The sequence below is a fragment of the Hemiscyllium ocellatum genome, chromosome 15 (assembly GCF_020745735.1).
Source record: "Hemiscyllium ocellatum isolate sHemOce1 chromosome 15, sHemOce1.pat.X.cur, whole genome shotgun sequence".
Taxonomy (NCBI): domain Eukaryota; kingdom Metazoa; phylum Chordata; class Chondrichthyes; order Orectolobiformes; family Hemiscylliidae; genus Hemiscyllium; species Hemiscyllium ocellatum.
Window position 1 is genome coordinate 17,950,630 of NC_083415.1, and position 20,599 is coordinate 17,971,228.

The 20,599-nt window shown below is 39.2% G+C and overlaps 1 protein-coding gene across 1 annotated transcript in view; it reads left to right on the top strand.

The window, feature by feature from the left end:
• ctnnbl1 (catenin, beta like 1) overlaps positions 1–20,599 on the top strand; it is a 177,624-nt gene that overhangs the window by 104,374 nt on the left and 52,651 nt on the right. The window contains exons 10-12 of the mRNA XM_060836293.1: positions 2,395–2,543; positions 5,878–6,059; positions 17,664–17,761. Coding sequence (XP_060692276.1) covers positions 2,395–2,543; positions 5,878–6,059; positions 17,664–17,761 — 429 coding nt within the window. The remainder of the gene's footprint in view (positions 1–2,394; positions 2,544–5,877; positions 6,060–17,663; positions 17,762–20,599) is intronic.

Below are 20,599 nucleotides of genomic sequence, written 5' to 3' on the forward strand. Positions count from 1 at the left end.
CACCCGGGCCCATGGGCTCACCGCAGCGGCCCTCCTATGAGTCGTGGCTTAGCCGCCACGGGCTCTACATTGCCAACGATGGCCAGGTATGGGCCTGACGCTCCAGCGCCATCCATTTTCAGGGCTAGTTGATTGTTACACACTCCTTAGTGGATTGCGACTTCCATCGCCACCATCCTGCTGTCTGTATTAACCAACACCTTTTTGGGGTCTGATGAGCGTCTGCACCAGGCGCCTTAACCCAGCGTTTGGTTCCTCCCGCAGCGCCAGTTCTGCGTACCAAAAGTGGTCTACTGGGCGCACTCAGCGAGTCGGGCTTCTTACCCATTTAAAGTTTGAGAATAGGTTGAGATCAATTCGGCCCCAGGACCTCGAGCCATTCACTCTACCAGGTAAAACTGCGTGTGGAACGAGCACCAGCTATCCTGAGGGAAACTTCGGAGTGAATCAGCTATTAGATGGTTGAATTAGTCTTTTGCCTCTATACCAAGGGTGCGGCAGTGGTCGCTTCCCTCGACTCCGGGGGTACAGTGAAGGATGGTGCCAGGGAACTATAACACTCCGCACAGAGCGGTGAGCCACTTTCCAAAGCCACCGGCTTTTCCAGCCAACCCAAAGCTGGTCGCGGCACACCACCAGTGGAGGAAATGGGCACGGCGACAGCCATGCCTGCGCGGGGAGCAGTCCTAGCAGAGGAGATCCGCCAGACCCTGACGTGACCAATCAGAGCCGCTGAGTTGAATCCTCTGGACGGACTGCATGAACCCCACCCATTTACCTCTTAAACAGTTTCACGCCCTCTTGAACTCTCCCTTCAAAGTTCTTTTCAACTTTTCCTTATGGTTCTTGTTGACTATCGGTCTCATGCCAGTATTTAGCCTTAGATGGAGTTTACCACCCGCTTTGGGCTGCATTCACAAGCGACCCGACTCCAAGAAGACCCAGTCCCGGCCTCACACCGTCCTCAGGCTAGGACTTGTTCAGGAGGACTTGGGCGTCTTGGCATCATCAGAGAAAGGACTTCTATATGCCACATTTCCCTCACCTGTCAGGTGAGCGGGGATTCGGCGCTGGGCTCTTCCCTGTTCACTCACAGTTACTAAGGGAATCCTAGTTAGTTTCCTTTCTGCCGCTTCAGTAATATGCTTAAATTCAGCGGGTTGTCGAAGTTCAATTCAGAATCTTCCAAAATACTAATATTGCAAAAGTTAATTAGTCTGTTAAAATATTCAGGAAAAATTATCAAATTGATAACCAAAGTTGAACTGGTGAAGTTGAAGCTAATTCAGAATTTGAAGTCGTGTAAGTACACTAATTGAAAAGAGCCGATAAAGAGCTCAAGAGAAATGGCGAATAACTTGAGGTAGTCAATAAGAATGGAGCATTTAAGGATCTTGGATAGAAAAAGAAGTGAAAGAGCTGACAACACTAACCAGGATGACTGGATTATTCTTTTGTTGGTTAGAGTGGTTTAAGTGATGTGGAAATAATGTCAGAAGTAAAGGAACCATTGTCAAGGCAATTGGACATGTACATGAAGAGGACTAATTTGCAGGGCCTAGTCATAGATTCCACTCCCGTATAGGTTTGGAAAGCAGTTTGCCTTCTGCAGGCTTGAACTTTGAAAAAAAGCATATCAAGCAAAATATCAACCCCTCTTCCATCACTATTCTTAAAATCAGAGTTTTGCTCTTTCAGCGAGAATTTTGTGCAACTATGTCTTTGGTGTTAATAATGTTGATGTGGTGTACAACAGACATTGCTTTACCTGACAAACCAGTGACCTCACCACATGAGATTTCTGCACTTCAAGTTTGTTTCACTCCAGTTTAATCTAAGTGTCCAATTTTGCTTACTGCACAATTTCTGTAGCATGCAACATATCTGTAGTGTCAGATCATTGCAAGTTCCATTGCAAGATTTCAACAGATTGGCTATCTGACAATACTGTACCTGACTGAATGGTACTGCATCTTGGAAGGAGTGTCTTTCACATGATGCTGTGCCTTCAACACCCAGGTTGATATAAAAGAATCAATTTTGCTCCTTAAAGAAAAGATGGATTCTCTCATCTCCAACAGTCACTTACCACTGTGAGTCATCTAATTGTTTAAGTCATTGTTCATTATAGAATCATACTGTTTCTAAAAGTCAGCTGTTGCGATTGCCTACAAAACAAGTGACTGCAATTCAGCAATAATTATTTGGCTGCCAAGTTCTTTGCAACTCTGAAGATGTGAAATCTGTATAAAATATGCCTTTTATTCCTATAATGTATATTTTCTATTTCCACATCGCCGGTTTTGGGATTTTTTTTCAATTGAATATCGATGGCTTTATTGGTCATCACAAATATGAAAAATAAAAGTTCTGTTTCAAACCTTTTGTTTTTAGTTATTCAAACGTCATAACCCCAGCACAAATGAGGAGCTTGAGATGATGGAGAACCTGTTTGATAGCCTTTGCTCATGTCTGATGTTGAGCTCAAATAGGGATCGATTTCTGAAGGGGGAGGGACTACAACTCATGAATCTGATGCTCAGGTAAAGATACAGTTTCATATATCTCCGCAAAAGGAAAAATGTACGCCTGTGTTTTGTTCCTGTGCAGAGTCAGGACAATTCTCAGCACCTAGATGCCTTGGAACTTTGAATTTTCATTCCAGTGAGGCATGGTGCATAGAGCAGCATCGAGGGCTAAACGGAAACAGTCAGCTAAGAAGACAGGCTGTTGGAAGGGCTGAGTTGAAAAGGGTGGAGCTGGAAAAGCACAGCAGGTCAGGCAGCATCCGAGGAGCAGGAGAGTTTACGTTTTGGGTGTAAACTCTGCAGGTTATGCCCAAAACATTTACTCTTCTCAGATGCTGCCTGACCTGCGGTGCTTTTCCAGGGCCACACTCAACTCTGACTTCTCCAACATCTGCAGTCCTGACTTTCTCCTAGTTGTTGGAAGAGCTGCCTCAATGAAGCGGTGCTTGTTAAAACAGCATTGCAAAAACAGCTCTCCTATCCCTCATGCCTCCAACAGTTGTCCCCCTTCCTTCCCCTTTCCCAAAAACTCGTATATCCATTCATGCCACCTCAGGCTCTGCTCCCACCTCCCTTGGCCTTCATACCTCCATGCCAACATCTGCTCCAGTTCCCATTTCCACACATGTCTATCCACCCCCATGGTTCTTTATAGCCCTGTTACAACTGACTGACCGATACCCCCACCAACTGTTGTAATCAAAGAGTAGTGCATTTAAACAGAGTTCAAGCTTTATTTCAATTCACCACATTCCACGAAACACTCAGCTCACTGAGTACTATCTCCTCATACTTATATAACTAATTTCTAATCATCGTCTTCGGAGACATACTCATCTCTGGAGCAGGGCGAACCTGAACAAGAGAAGTATTAGCCCAGCAGCAGGGAAACTTCCGCTGAACCACTAGAGTCTGCACAAACCCTTCCTGCTTAGTTGAACCCACCGCCTTTTGCCAGAATCTGCTGTACCAGCCACATCTCATTCCTCAGTGCCTGGCTCCTCATTTCCCCTCCCCCACCTTGTCCCAGTTCTAGCCTTCCAACTCGACACCGCCTCATGACCTGTCCTATCTGTCCATCTTCTTTTCCACTTATCTGCTCCACCCTCTTCTCCACCCTATAGACATTATACCCACCTCCAGCTCCCTATCGCACTCTCAGCTACCTTCCCCCCAACCCCACCCCCTTTCGAGCCCCACTCCCCCTCCTATTTATTTCTCCACCCTCTAAGCTCACAGCCTCATTTCTGTTGAAGGGCTTTTGCCTGAAAAGTCGATTCTCCTGCTCCTCTGATGTTACCTGACCTGTTGTGCTTTTCCAGCACCACACATGTGACTCTAACCTCCAGCATCTTCCGTCCTCACTTTTGCCAGGTAGCCATTTTGGGAAATTAAATAAATTTTTAAGTCCTTACTGAAAAGTTCACCATTTGAAAATATCACACTTGCTGATGATAATTTATTCATGACCTTTAACTTCCTTTAATCCCTTTTAGAATTAGAATCAGAATTGGCTTTATTGTCTTGTGCGTTCGAGTGCAGTGAAAAGTTTTGTAATGTCGTTACTTATGATGCCATCTTTGGTACAGGATATCTAAGTAAAGATACTTAAGTATTGTTGCATAATTGAAAGAATAATAAAAGTCCAGCATAGGAATACATTTTAAAAATTGTTCTCAAATTACAGTCCTTTTCACTAAGTCTATGCCAGTACTGAGCCTCCAGATTGCACTGTTCCTATTCTCCAGGTCATGCCGAGCTTCAAGACTCGAGGCCTCGCTTGCAGTCGCAAGGGCTTCACCTCCCATCAACAGCCTCCACTCTGGGACCCACCTCCCACACACTCGAGGAATTGGCCCCAGGACACCTCCCACATGTGCTGACCTCTGATATGGACTTGTCTGAGTCTCTCCAGTCTGAGAGTCACCACCTCCATTCCCGCCAGTTAAGTTCAAGAATTAAAAGTTTGAAAAAAAACCGCAGAAAAGAGGGAAAAAAGGCAGAGAAAACTAGAAAAAGAACAGGCGAAGCAGAGGAGCTCCGGCTGCAGCTCCTACTCTGCCGCCATCCTGCAAAATAACCATTAGCATTCACAGTTCAATCAAGATGAATTGACCAGCGTCCCTTATTGTAGAATCCCTATAGTGTGGAAGCAGGTCATTCAGTCTATTGAGTCCACACTAACCTGCCAAAGAGCATTCCACCCAGACAAAATTGGCCAGCCGCAACTTTGATTGACTTAGAGTTGATGAGACATCTTAATTTCCCTGGAAGTTACAAGCAATTGAAACAAGCTGCTAAAATGGAGGAATTAGTTCACGATTGAAAAAAAGTTTCTAAAATTGTTTGTTGACAGTGTATTTAATACATTGATTTCCAAAAGTCTGACTGTTAGTTGAGTAAATGCATTTACTATCAGATAAGAGTGGTCGTGTAGAGCTCAACTGACCAGTATATTGAAGGTAATAAAGTAAATATTTTTACAATTTTTCAACAGCACAGAAGATATATTTCTGCTTTTCTTTGATTTTTAAATCTGTTCTTTATTTAATAACTAGAATATGTAGAATTCAGAAATTATTATTTTTAGCTGAAAGTAATCTAGTATTAAAAAAAAACCGAGTGCCACAATACCACTTCATGTGGGCTCTAGTGCTCAAGGATACTCAGAAGAAATAGTCTTTCATTAATGTTTAATATAATGGGCTGAATGTAACCATGCAATTTCTGCAACAAAAAAATTAATAAGCATTAGTCATTACTGTCGTGACATTACCCATTGATTTTAGTATACTGGAAATATTGGAGTGCTAGCAACTCCAAAGTTTTGATATATTACCATTTGTAACATAGTTTAACCCTCTGACATTGATCGTAATGAGATTTTTGTGTAAACATGGATTATCTGTACAGTCTTTATTTGTAAAGATTATTATGTTCCATACATTGCTGTTTTGTATGACTCATCATTTAATGAACAAATAGATCCTGTACCATTTTGCTTTAACAAAAGTAGGATGGATGAAGAAATTCTCAGATTTAGCACATTTTATGGAAAAGGATGGTGATTAGAATACATATTGTTTGATTTTTGTTGTGGTTTACTGATTTAGAGTTTTAAATAGCAGCTCTTGTACTTCAGTTCCACTTCAGGGCTTGAACGTAAAAGTCCAGGCTAACACTTCTGTACTAAGGTGTCTTTTGGGTAAGGTGTTATTAAACTGAGGATCTTGATTAAGATTTATGTCATGTTTTCAAATATTGTACTTCAAAGATATTTATACACACTGCACGTGATGAGAGTTGTTGACTTGTTTTAATCAATGTTACGTAATTGATACGTTTATAGAGAAAAGAAAATGTCACGTGCCAGTGCTCTAAAGGTGTTGGATCACGCTGTGATTGGTCCTGAAGGATCTGACAACTGTCACAAGTTTGTTGACATTCTTGGACTAAGGACAATATTCCCCCTTTTCATGAAAACGCCAAAGAAAATGAAGAAGGCTGGAATGACAGAAAAGGAACATGAAGGTGAGCTATATGGTCATAATCTTTTAACCTTCCATTCGCTCCAGTTGATATATTTAAAAATTTCTTCCACGGGTTGTGAGCATCACTTGAAGGCCAACATTTGTCGCCCATCCCTAATTTCCCTTCAGTTGTTTATCAACAGCGTCCTTGAACGGCTATAAACTGGTCATTGAGTCCACAATAGAAAGTAGCTGACCAGTGACAGGTATGCCCACAGAGTACTGTTGGGGGGTGAAGGGGTGACAGGGTAGTTTCAGGAATACAATCCACTGAAGGAATGGTGATGTAGCTCCAAGATGGTGTGGCTTGCCGGGGGGAGCAGGCGGCAAACTTGCAGGTGATAGTGTTCACATGCGACTGCTATCATCATCCTTCTAAGTTGTAGAGGTCATTAATTTTGAAGATGCTGTAAAAAGGAGTTTTCATGAGTTATTACAGTGCATTGTTTAGATGGTGTGCACTGCTACCATTGTGCATTAGAAGAGTGGAGGAGTGAATGTTTATTGTGGTTCACAGTGGAACAATCAAACAGGCTGCGTTGTCCTCGATGGTGTTCTGTTTTGAGTGTCATTGGATGTAAATTTATTCAAAATTCAAAATAAAATAAGAGGATGATCACAGAAGTTTATCTGCTAACATTAATTACTTGTACATAGATCTAGCTTCTTGTCACACAAGCATGATTCTGAATTCTCTAAGGATAAATTACATGGAAAAAAAGTCTTTTACTGTTTTTATTTCCTGCATTGCAAAGCTTGATAACTGGAGTCATATCTTGGGATACTCAAGAAGAATGTTTGAAATTTAAAATAGGAAAATTTCAAAACACCTAAATTTAATTTTATATTTTATTTAAGCAGATGTATTCAATATAATTTGGTTTTATTTATTAAAAAGTAACAATCTGTGTATTTTAACACTCTGGTGTGTTCTCCTCAGTGGCTGCATTGCTGTCATGCTAGTAGCAAATACATCTGTATTCTTGGAGTTAGCTTGAAAAGTTGAGACAATTCTAATTAGAGTTTGTTAAACAGAGCTAAAAATCGATCAGTCTTTCCCCTTTGGAAAAAGAAATAGATGTTTTCAAATAATCTTATCTGGTTTAAAGAATATGCACAGCCTTAACCAGAAAAGAAATTATGAGCAGAATGCTCAAATAGAATTCTCATTATCTTTTAATTGTGGCTTTAAAATCCCATAGCTTATAATTAGCAATACATTCAACCAGTAGTGAACAGTGAATGCTTTATTGTTGTAAACCTAAGTTTTCTAATAATGTTGAGTTCATAAAATCCCTACAATGTGGAAGCAGGTCATTTGACCCTTCAAGTCCACATTAATCCTCCAAAGAACTTCTCATGCAGAACCACTCTCCACAATCCACTTAACCTGCACACTTGTGGACTGTGGAAGACACCCAGAGGAAACCCACGCAGACACAGGTAGAATGTGCAAACTGCATATGGACAGTTACCCAGGGCTGGAACTGAACCTGGGCCCCTGGTGCTGTGAGGCAGCAGTGCTGTGAGGCAACAGTGCTATCTACTGAGCCACCCCTAAGGTTTGTAACATTACAAAATAAAAACCAAAAGAACTGCAGATGCTGTAAATCAGAAACAAAAACAGAAGTTGCTGGAAAGGCTCGGCAGGTCTGGCATCATCTGAGAAGCAAAATCAAAATTAGTCCCCTTCTCTGTGGAAGGGTCACTGGACCCAAAATGTTAACTCTGATTTCTCATCACAGATTCTGCCAGACCAGCTGAGCTTTTTGAGCCTCATTTTGTCAGAGCAGCTGTTGTGGGAGGCAAGAGAGATTGCAGGGGTTCTGACAATTTTCAAATCCTCTTTACATTGGAGAGGAGTCAGAGAGCTGGAGGGCTGTTAATATGCTACTATTATTCGAGAAGGATAGTAGAGAGAAACCAGGAATCCACAGGCCAGTCTGATTTAACATCAGTGGTAGGGAAACTGTTGGACAATATTTTGAGGGCCAGAGTTAATCTTTGTTGGAGAGGTAAGTATTAATTGAGGAATGTCAGCATGACCTTTTGCAGGAGAACATATCTGACAAATTTGGTTAAATTAATCTTAAAGTAATTAAGCTTATAGGTGACAATAGTGCAATTGACATAATCTGCATGGACTTCAATAAGACTTTTGATAAGACCTCGCATGGCAGATCAGTGAAGAAGCTTAACAGTCCATTGAATCAAGAGTAATGTGAAATACAAGGCTACAGGCCATGTACTAGGAAATGGGATGTTTAATGATTGGCAAAATATAAAATATGCCAAAGAGCCGCCTTCTGTGTTGTACATACCATACCACTCCAAGAAACCCAATTCCACACATTTTGGTTAAAAACTGATTCATGCTTTGTAGGTAGTCGTCACATGGATTGAAGTTGGACTGCCATTCAGATTTCTTGATTTTTTTTAATGCAGAGTTGAAGTTGGTTTCAGCTCTCGTTGTGTTGGTCTTATAGTACTTGCATTTATTAAAGGGTAGGCGGTAACAATATCACTGAACTAGTAATCCAGAGGTCTAAGCTAATATTCGAGAGTCACAGTCTGAAAACCTGTCATGGCGGCTGATGAAATTTGAATTCAGTTGATAAATCTGTAATGGTGACCATGACAGCTCTGATCAATTGTTTCAAAAACCCACTGGATTCCCTAATGTCCTTTCAGCAAAGACATCTAGCATTCTTACCTTGCCTGTGTAACAAAGTTTCATTTCTGATCCAAAAGACACCAATTCAAATGCACATTTCTGCGTTGCACTGAAATATCAGCATATGTTATATGCTGTGACAGTATTTTCTCATCCTAGTTACGCTTTGCATCAGTTCCAATGCCTTTATTAATCTTGCTTTTTCCTTACCTAGTTTCAAACCTAGACTTTGCTAATTTCTTGCTATATTGAACTGAATTTGATACCACTGCTCTTTTTATTCCCCTAGATGCAGTGTGAATATCCCCTCTGCTACCATCCCTTTTATGTCTCCTTTTAAAAGTGCAGGTAGTATTAGCCTCAGTTCCCACGAGCATCAAATTCTCAAGAACCCAAACTCCATACTTGCTTCACAAACAAGTGCATTTTAGAAACTACAAAATTAAGTTGTACCATATAGCACTTTGAGTCTAATTTACACTTTTCTCCTCTTTTGTAGTCATTATTTATTTTAAGACATGTATTGCTGCCTAAGTACAGCAGACTCCCCACCCTGGTCAAGTATTCCTTCTCTGCTGTTCAGTCAAACTTGGTAAGAAAAGTTTCCAGCTGGCAATTTAAAGTTGTATATGAGTAAACCTTCTTGATTAATGGAGCATTGAGCATAGATTTTCCAAGCTTATTAGAAGCTCAGGTTATAATATGAACACTGCTGATCAGTGAATCCTTGTACAGGTTATACTATATCAGTGACATACCCTTCAAGCATAGCTACTAACGAACATCTATCTCAACAATAAATTCACTTTGCCAGACTTGTAATCAATTAACGTTACCACTCACTACCATTAGTAAATAACTATTAATTTGCATCATAATTAGATTAGCTAACTGCTACATATACAAGAAAGAACAATTATTTAGCCTCAGCTTATTTCGGTGAATCTTAGCCCTTCTGTAGTTTTTACAGCGTATCATGTTGATTTGTCCAAAAGTGCCAGTATCTCTTTTCAATGTCTCAAATCAATCATTAAAGCTAAACCAGAGAGCACAATTTGTTGCATTTTCTGTGGCAGACCTCCAATTAATATTAATTGTACCTACACTTAAAGCCCACACACTATACAATATATTCTGTAGTCAAGATTCCAGAGTCCAGACTCTCAGCAATTGATTGACTCTCAACCGCCCTCTGGGCAATTTGGGATGGAGAATAAATGCTACCTGACCAGTGATGCCCTCATCCCATGAATAAATAAAGAAAGTAAAAGTTTGAAGATTAAATAACATGACAGCTGTGCAAATTCAACTTAAGAAAAATAATTCCTTTTATGTTTCTAAACCTCCTTCCAAAACGAGGATCAGCACGTACTGCATATAAAATCTGAACTATTGAATGCATGATCGTTTTGAAATATGGAAATAAGGACAATACTGGCAATTCATATTAAATTGATATGGCACTTGTTTTTTAATGAATTCATTGTACAAAGTACCTTCAACCACAAATGAAGTATTTTAAATCGAAATTAATTGCCTCTGGCACCAACTCAGAGCTCATTGAATCCCTTTGCTTTGGCATTCCTAAACATCCTAAAGGTCCCATTCTGTATCTTTCACGGTGATATTTTGCTTTCAGAATTATCTGTCTATACCAAATCATCATGTTCTATGTTTAAACTGAATACAGAGTGAAGGTAATGGCTGAGTGGTATTATCACTCAACAATTAATGCAAAAACTTAGCCAATGTTCTGGGGACCAGATTTGAGTCCCACGATAACAGATGGTGGAATTTGAATTCAGTAAAAAAAAATCTGGAATTAAGAATCCACTGCTGACCGTGAAACCATTGTTAATTGTCAGAGAAACCCATCAGCCTCACTAATGTCCTTCAGGATAGAAAATCCTGGTTTGGCTGACATGTGACTCTAGAATCACAGCAAAGTGGTTGAATCTTAACTCCCCTCTGAAATGGCTGAGCATGTAACTTAGTCACTACAAAGTCTCAACAAAGAAATGAAGCCTGACCTAGGCACCAGAAAAACAGCCCTGTCAAACACTGCAACGTTCTCTTTAGTAACATCTGGGGACTAGTGCAAAAATTGGGAGAGCTGTTCTGAAGAAGGACCTGGAACATTAACTCTGCTTTCTCTCCATAGTTGCTGGCAGACTTGGTGAGCTTTTCCAAAATTTCTGATTTTGTTCCAGAATTCCCAGCATCTGCAGTTCTTCAGTTTTTTTTGTTTTGATTTAGCTTACTTAAATGTGTGTATATATACACATCTCACTTTTCTTGCCAATGTAACCATTTGAATGATTTTCTGGATCCCATTTGGATGTGTGCTTCTCAAAATCAGCCCACTGGCTGTATCCCGTTCCGATTGCAAAAGTAATCATTGGTAACTTCATGGTGGATTTTGTATGTCAGTTTTTTTTACCAGTACTGAATTCCCTCTCAAATAGTTACTTGAAAAATATGCAAACATTGTGACTTTTAGATTAAAAGCAACTTTGTGCTTCACTTGTTTTGCTGAAGAAGTCATTTCTGTTTGTTACTTGGCACACTGTGTGTCATCTGTTCTCTGTGGTTGTATCATAAATTCCCATGCATTATCTCTACATCACAGTCCATGTTGCCTGTTCAATCCCATGTACCAACTGACAAGAGAAGGAAGGCAAAACATGCATTTCTAAGGTGAAAAATTGAGGCTAGTTATTAATATCATATACTCTGTATGGATTGTCATAGTTAGAAAGAGATGTAGATTTGTATGTTGAATGTATGAGTGGTCATGTCACTAGACTAATTATCCAGAAGGTCAGGCAAATGACCTGTGGATATGGGTTCGTATCCCACCATGGTAAATGGTGAAATTTGAACCTGTAAAATCTGCAATAAGATGCTAGATTAAAGACCATAAGACTTAGGAGTGGAAGTAAAGCCTCCTTGACTAGCACTCCCAGATCCCTTTGTACTTTGGCTTTACGAATTTTCTCACCGTTTAGAAATTAGTCTATGCTTTTATTCTTTTTACCAAAGTGCAAGACCTCACATTTACTCACGTTGAATTCCATCAGCCATTTCCTGGACCACTCTCCCAAACTGTCTAGATCCTTCTACGGCCTCCCCACTTCCTCAGTTCTACCTGCCTGTCCACCTAACTTCATATCATTGGCAAACTTCGTTAGAATGCCCCAAGTCCCTTTGTCCAGATCATTAATATATAATGTGAACAACTGCAGCCCCAACACTGAAACCTGCAGGACACCGCTTGTCACCGGCTGCCATTCCGAAAAAGAACCTTTTATCCCAACTCTCTGCCTTCTGTCAGACAGCCAATCCTCAATCCATACCAGTAGCTCACCTTGAACACCATGGGCCCTCACCTTGCTCAGCAGCCTCTCATGTGGCACCTTATCAAAGGCCTTTTGGAAGTCTAGATAGACCACATCCACTGTGTTTCCCTGGTCTAATCTACTTGTCACCTCTTCAAAGAATTCCAACAGGTTTGTCAGACACGACCTCCCCTTATTAAATCCATGTTGACTTGTTCTAATCAGACTCTGCTCTTCCAAGAATTTAGAAACCTCATCCTTAATGATGGATTCTAGAATTTTACCAACAACCAAGGTTAGGCTAATTGACCTATAATTTTCCATCTTTTGTCTTGATCCTTTCTTGAACAAGGGGGTTACAATAGCGATCTTCCAATCATCCGGGACTTTCCCTGACTCCAGTGACTTTTGAAAGATCTCAACTAATGCCTCCGCTATTTCCTCAGCCACCTCTCTCAGAACTCTAGGATGTATCCCATCGGGGCCAGGAGATTTATCAATTTTAAGACCTTTTAGCTTTTCTAGCACTTTCTCTTTTGTAATGGCAACCATACTCAACTCAGCCTCCTGACTCCCTTTAATTTTTGGGATATTACTCATGTCTTCCACTGTGAAAACTGACGCAAAGTACTTGTTAAGTTCTCCTGCTATTTCCTTACCTCCCATCACTAGGCTTCCAGCATGAGTTTGAATTGGACACTCAGTGTGGATTTAGGAGAGGGACATATTCTTGACAAATTTATTGGAATTTTTCAAGGATGTAACAAGTAGATTTGATTAAGGGGAACCAGTGATGTGGTTTACTTAGACGTGCAAAACACTTATCATAAGGTCCTGCATAAGAAATTAGCATGTGTAATTAATCACCATTGAATCATGAGTAGTGTGCTGAAAGGCATAAAGAACTGGGTAACACAAGAAAGAAAAAGTAGAAATAAACAAGTCAATTTCTAGTGGCAACCAGTGAGCAGTGTGGTACAGCGGGTATTAGTAATTGAGGCCTAGCTATTCACAAAGATACATGAATAATTTTGATGAAGACATAAATATTATCTATGCAAGTTTGCAGAAGAGACAAAGCTAGGTCAGAGAATGACTTGTAAAGAGGATGCAGAGATGTTTGCGAGATTTGGACAAGTTGTTAGTGAACAAATACATGACAGATGAAGTATAATGTGGATAAATGTGAGCTTATCTACTTCAGTAGCAAAAACAGGAAGGTGGACTATTATAGATTGGAAAAGGTGATGCAACAAGGCATGGAAGTCCTTGTATACGAGTCAGTGAAAGTAAGCATTCTTATGTAGCAGGTAGTAAAGAAGGCAAATGATGTTTTGTACTTTATAGTGAGATGATTCAAGGTCTAGAGCAGGAATGTCTTGCTGCAATTGTACAGGTTCTTGGAAATACCACATCTAGAGTATTTCAAGCAGTTTTGGTCTCCTTATCTGAGGATGGATGCTGTAGTCATACAGTGCAACAAAGGTTTATCAGTCTGGGGTGGCAACACTGATATGTGGATCAACTAGGACTATATTCACTGGAGTTTAGAAGAATGAATGGTTATCAAAGAAATCTATAATATTCCAACAAGACTAGACATGTTAAATACAGGAAAAATGTTCCCGATGACCAGGAAGTCAAGAACCAGCAATCACGCCCTATAGGTTTGTGGTAAGCCAGTTGGGAACTGAGACAAGGAGAGATTTCTTTCAGAGTGATGAGCCTGAGGAGTTCTTTACCACAGAAAGTGGTTGAGGTAAAAACATTGAATGTTTTCAAGAAGGAGTTAGGTGTAGTTCATGGGTTTAAAGCAGTGAAAAGGTAAGGGACAAATGTGGGAACATGGCACTGAGTAGAATGATGAACTATGATCATATCAAATGGTGGTGTAGACTCGAAGGTCTGAATGTTCCTATTTTATATGTTTCTAAATTGTAGTGTTAATTTAATCATGTTTGCTTCAGTTAATTAATTCTATGTACAGTCAATTTTTTTCAAGTAAGTTAAAATTTTTTGCAGTATGTTGGCTAAAACAATGTATTTTAGCTTTCTCTTTTAAAATATGTTAATAGTTCCCAACTGGATACAGAATATTATAATTCAAATACTTAGAAAAATACTGCCATCAGTGATGTAATACTGTTGCAATTTCAGCTTTGAGAATGTGCATATTGATCTTTATAGAATGGAAAACTTGTAATATGTTTGAAAAGCAGCAAATAACTCGTTAATACTATCCTGTTTGTGATCTAAATCAAAGAATTAATTTGCTAAATTACCCATAAATGATCAAGAATTCATTTTTGTACCTTTTATTTTAATATGTCTGAATCAACATAAATTGCCCAACAAATCACAGTAGGTACAAACTATAAATTAAAGATCAAATACCCAGTACAAATAAGATGGACCTCGCAGACTCCACCTGCTTGGCTCCACTTTCACCGATATAATTCTTCCCAACCCCTTCTTGGCCAAATTCGCAACAAATTAGTTGATTTGTCACACCCAACAGCTCATGCATAAAACATTTGTACCTTCCACCTCCAACCTACATATTAACATTCTCTACAGAATAGCATGATTTTTTTCCTTGAATCTTCTGGAGTCCCAGTTCTGGTAGCTTGAAACTAAATCTTCATTGCAGCTTGCTGCCTGCCATCTCTTTTCAGCATTCCTCCTTTCTGTTTAGCTTTTTGCCAAGGTCTCTGTATTTTAACTTCCTGTTGGTACTGATTTCCAGTCAAGGGTCACCAGATTGCCAGTATCTCTCATTCAAAAATTTAAAGTAATCCCCTTACACAGTCTTTAAAAGTCTTTTTCAGACCCCTTTTCTTGTTAAAAAAAACAGTTGTACATTTGCCAAGTATTTTGAAGAAATTATAAATGTTCCATAGTGTTACAGCTTCTGGATCAAAGGCCATCACACAGTATTCAGTTTTTTTTAAAATAAGTGGACTCACGAACTGCATGAAGTATTAAACTTTAATTAGTTTTAATTATTCATGAAACGTCTCGGCTCTACAGCTTTGCGAATTGACTCTTCTTAGCATGACTGTCAATGTAAAAAAGAACACAAATCCAGGATAATGGTTCACATTCAGATTTTGTTCTTCATGGGATGTGTAATATTAATGTAGTGATCTTGTTTATTTGAGTTAACCTATTTAAAATAAAATATGTGAGCAACATAAATTTTTCATGGAATTATTAAATATTTAAAGTTTAAAAGGGATTGTTATTTATTCCCCTAGAAAATAGTGACCTTTGAATTTGGAATTTATGTTGTGTTTTCTTTTAAATAACTGTGATAAAGAGTGACATGTCTGTTTGTAGTTACAGCTTTTTACAAGAAGCATGGAGTTGAGTCAAAAAGAAAAGGGAAGCATATGTAAGGTTTAGGAAACTGAAATCAGACAAAGCCCTTGAGTGATATAAAGGAAGCAGGAAATAAGTTAAAGAAGGAATTATGAGGGCTGAAAGGAAGATTAAGGTGAATTGCAAAGTGTTTTATATGTATGTTAGGAGCAAGAGGGTAGCTAGGGAATTTATGCCTAAAGCCAGAGAAGGTGGGGAAGTCCTTAATGAATATTTTTCATCGGTATTAACCAAGTAGATGGACATGGATAATGGTAAGATCATTCCAGGGAAGGGGTATATTGATATTCTAGATCATGTCGACATTAAGGAGGACATTTGGCTGTCTTGAAAAACATTTTATGTAGATAAGTCCCCAGTCCCTAATGGAAGTTTTGCCAAAGTACTGAAGGGGCAAGGAGGAGATTTCTGGAAGCTTGTCAGAATTCTTTATATTCTCTTTAGTCATAGGAAATGTCTCCAAAGACTGGAGAATAACTAATGTTGTTTTTTTTCATTTGAGAAGGGCAATAATCCAGGAAATTATAGGTTTGAGAGTCTTATACCAGTGGTAGGGAAATATTTGGAGAACATTCTTAGGAAAATTCACATTTAGAAAAGAATGAATTTTCTTAGGATAGTCAACATGGCTTTGTGTAGGGGAGGTCTTATCTCTCAAATTTGTTTGTGATTTTGAGAAAGTGATGATGATGATTGAGGTTAGGATAGTGGATGTTGTCTACGTGGACTTTCTGACAGTATTTGACAAGGTCCCTCATTGTAGGCTGGTCCAGAAGATTAAGTCAAATGGGATCCATAGTGAGTTGGTAAGTTGGATATAAAATTGGCTTGGTCATGGTAGACAGACGGGTGTAAAAGACTGTTTTTCTGACTGGAGGTCTGTGCCGAGTGGTATTCTGCAAGAATTGGTGCTGGACCATCAGCTGTTTGTAATTTATATATATTTGGATGGAAGTGTAGGTGGTCTGATTTAGTAAATTTGCAAAAAACATGACAATCAGTGAAATGGTAGAGATTGAGAAAGGTTGTTAAAGGATACACCAGGATATAGATAAATTGCAAAGTTGGACAGAGAAGTGACAGCTGTGAGATAATGCATTTTGAGAGGTCAAATGCAAGAGGAAAGTATACGGTAAATGGCATGATCCATAGGAGGGTATACAGAGGGATCTTGGGGTAAAGGTCCATAGCTCCCTGAAAATGGCAACGCAGGTGGATATGATGCTAAAGAAAACATTTGGAATGCTTACCATCATCAGTCAGGGCAATGAGTATAAAGGGTGTATTAGTATGTGCAGTTCTGGTTGCCTCACAGTAAGAAGGATGTGAAGGCTTTGGAAAAGGTGCAAAAGAGGTTTAATCAGGATGTTGTCTGGAGTGTATTGGCTATAAGGAGAGGTTGGACAAACGTAGATAGTTTTCACTGGAACATTGGAGGTTGAGTGTGACCTGATAGAAGTAACAAAATTATATAGAGTTGATAGTTACAGCCATGGGAAAAAGACAATCAAATGCCTGGGGTCATAGGTTTAAGGTGAGAGGAGAAAAGTTTAATGAAGATGTGGAAGGCAAGTTTTTTTCCCCCGCAGAGGTTGGTGGGTACCTGCTGTCAGGGGAGGCAGTAGAAGCACTTAGACATGTGAATGGGCAGAGAACTGTGAGACTGTGATTTTTCATGTTCCAAGCAAAACTGTTTCAAGCATTTCCCAGCAAAACTTGTCATTTCATTCCAGGGTCTTCATGGTTAGTGATATAAATCATAAATAGTATGTACTAATATTCTGGTTATAATGACACAGTATGAAGCCATTTTCACTGTTGAACTCATGCCCAGCTATCTGTTGAACAATCTAGGGAGGCCCATTTTCATGCTTTGTCTCTGTAGACATGCAAATGCCAATCCAATTTCCATTGGCAATCACTAATTGTCTGCACTTGCATTATCTTCATATGCAGCAAGATTCAGGTCATTTCCACTTAGTTCAAAGTTCCCAGTGCATGCCTTGCTGAAGACTTTAACTCAGTGTCATCAGTCCTTGACGTATCTTAAAAAAATGAAGAGACTTCCAGAGTAAAGTGCTTCACTGAACATAGAGTTCTATGTTTAAAATGTTCCAATTGTTTATAAACCTAATCATAAATAGTTCTCTCATTTCATCATACCTAAGTTTAACTCACAAAGTATTAATGTTGCCTTTGTTTTATTTTGTAGAGCATGTTTGTTCAATTCTGTCTTCCATGCTGAGAAACCTGAAGGGTCAGCAACGAACACGTCTTCTTAACAAATTCACTGAAAATGATTGTGAAAAGGTACTTTTGTGTTTTCCTCATTATGAATAATTTGGTGGCATTTTGACTGATGTTGACTCTATCTAGTTTTAACGTGTAAAACCACAGATTTGTAGCATGGAAAGAAGTCTTTGCCCCATTGTGTCCACGTCAGTCATCAAACACATATCTACTGTAGTCCCAGTTCCAGCGGTTTGCCTGTAACATTGTATGCTATGGTGCTTCATGGCTTGTGATTGTACTTTTTTTTAAGCCTAGTTAAATAACTTGGTTAACTTCATGAATAGATATAGACTTCATATGTGCTTCTATTTGCTTCACGTCATAAAGACTGCATCTTACTGTTTACTTTAGTTTTGGACTGTGGAATGAAAAAAGCAAAAACGCTGCTTTAAACGGCGGGCATTATGCACAGAATAAAATCATGTTTACTGGAGCACATTCAGCTTTATACAATGCTGCATTTTTCTACAGGGCAGACACAGCAGAACCAATGGGTAATGAACTGAGGCATAGTTATTTGGTAACAACATTTTAATTGGCTCATAATCAGGTGGTTATGGTTGTGTGGGGGCAGTGCAACAGAGAACCAGGCTGCAATGAATAAACATCAAAATAAATCTCCTTTTGATATGCAGCATCCAGAAACTGTATTGTTAATTGTTTAACAGTATAACTGTATTCTGCTCACGTTTTTGCAAAGCTCCTGTTAAACATATAGAACATAGAACAGCACAGGAATAGACCCTTCAGCCCACTATGTCGACATTGACCATGCCTTTAGACCATGCCAACATTGCCTGTGAAGTCAGTGAAAGTCGAATTCTCAGTCAGTGAATCAAGGAGAGCATCAGTGTGCAAGCTATCTTGTCAATAGCAAAGAACCAAAAGAATTAGAAAGAAACTGAGCAAAACAACTCATCACTATCTGGTGTTATTGCTAGGTTTCACTGTTCCATTTTCAATTTGTTATTCCTTTATATCCTGTGACTATCTTTGATGGGTGAAGTTTAAAAAAGGGTAGTGTTTAGCTTATAAGGTTAATAGTTAGCAATTGCTACTCCCTAATTGCCACTGATTAAAGGCAATTTGTTCATGATGATAGTGACTTCACATTAAGTACAGAAACCTGGTGAAACCTTAAATGTTTTAACTTCAGTTCATTCCCCAGGCAAACTGGGGATTTTGAATTTTAAAAGAATCCAAACAACTGGAGATCAGAAGTAAAAGCAATCATTGTTGGAAAACTTAGCAGCTTTGGAGAAAAAGAAGAGTAAACATTTTGTTAACTTTGAAGATGGACCTGAAATGTTAACTCTGCTTTTTCTCCAAAGAAACTGCAAAATCTGAGTTTTTCCAGAAATTTCTGTCTTTGTTTGGGGTCTTTGGATAGTTTGTCTAAACCTTTTCACATTTGTGACCAATCCAGGAATGGTGGGGCTTGATTCCCAGTGCACTATCCCATTGAGTTATGGCAAATCTTTGGGGTGCATGGCTAGGAATGCATAACATTGGATGTTAGAAGTTGGTAAGGGATAAAAGGAAACACCACATGTCATACCAAGTAAACATAAGTGGACCAGAAACCGCAAAAGACTACTTGTTAATAGAGGACCCAGATAAATTTACAAGAGATCGGAAAAATCAGGTGGTCAAATAAGTTATCAGTAGAATTGCCTGCCATGACTAAGAAGGCAGAAGCATTGAAGAACTAGAATAACATTTGAACTTCATTGGAAAAGTAGAAATCACATGACACCAGGTTACAGTCCAACAGTTTATTTGGAAGATCACGTTTTCAGAGCGCTGCTCCTTTGTCGGGTAGCTAGCCACCTGACTAAGGATCAGCACTCCAACAAGTTGTACTTCCAAATAAACCTGTTGGACTATAACCTGGTGTTGTGTGATTTTTAACTTTGTCCACCCCAGTCCAACACCGGCATCTCCACATCATGGAAAAGTATGGGCAGGAACTCCAATAAATTAGACATTGGAGACAATTTAGACTGAATCCCAGTTGTGATTTGAGGGTGGGTCTGGGGGGAGAAAGGAAGAGGCTGGCGATAAAAATTGAAAACTTGAATTAGAATCGCAGACGGGAAGAGAACACATTAAGAGCATGAATATTCCCTTAGAATGGTTCAGGTTAAAAAAGAGCCACCAAATGTTGATGCAGGCTGTTACGGGAAATGTCCTAGTCATAATCTAAACTACAGGAGAAAGTGAGGACTGCAGATGTTGGAGATCAGAGCTGAAAATGTGTTGCTGGAAAAGCGCAGCAGGTCAGGCAACATCCAAGGAGCAGGAGAATCGACGTTTTGGGTGGATCATGCCCGAAACGTTGATTCTCATAATCTAAACTACAGTAAAGAAATGCTTAAGATTGTGCAGGCCCAATCAAAGTTTGAGGAAAAGGCTGTGGGGGTCTCATTTCATTTGAGAAAATAGCAAGAAAAATAAATTGTCTGAAGGAATTTGCCAGTGCAGAGCAAGTTGATAGGTTAAGCACAAAGCATTTGTTTTACTTTCAGAGTACATTTATAGGGATTATGGCACTGTTTCTTAAAAACAAAATCTTTTATACTGGTTACATGAGAGGTAATCCCTGAAACACACAGATAAAACTTTCAAATTTTAAGGAAACAGCCTAGACTAATCTAAATTGCATTTGAAAGGTTTAAACAAAGTAATTTTCATAGGTGGGTGTGGGCTTTAGAAATGAATATCACATACAAGCCTCTCGTGGAAAAGGAAGAATTTAAAGATTCGCAACCTTTTGTAATCCAAAATGGTGCAACTGCTAAACAATGAGCAGGAATTAGGAAATAATCCGTAAAAGTAATTTTTTTTCCCATCATC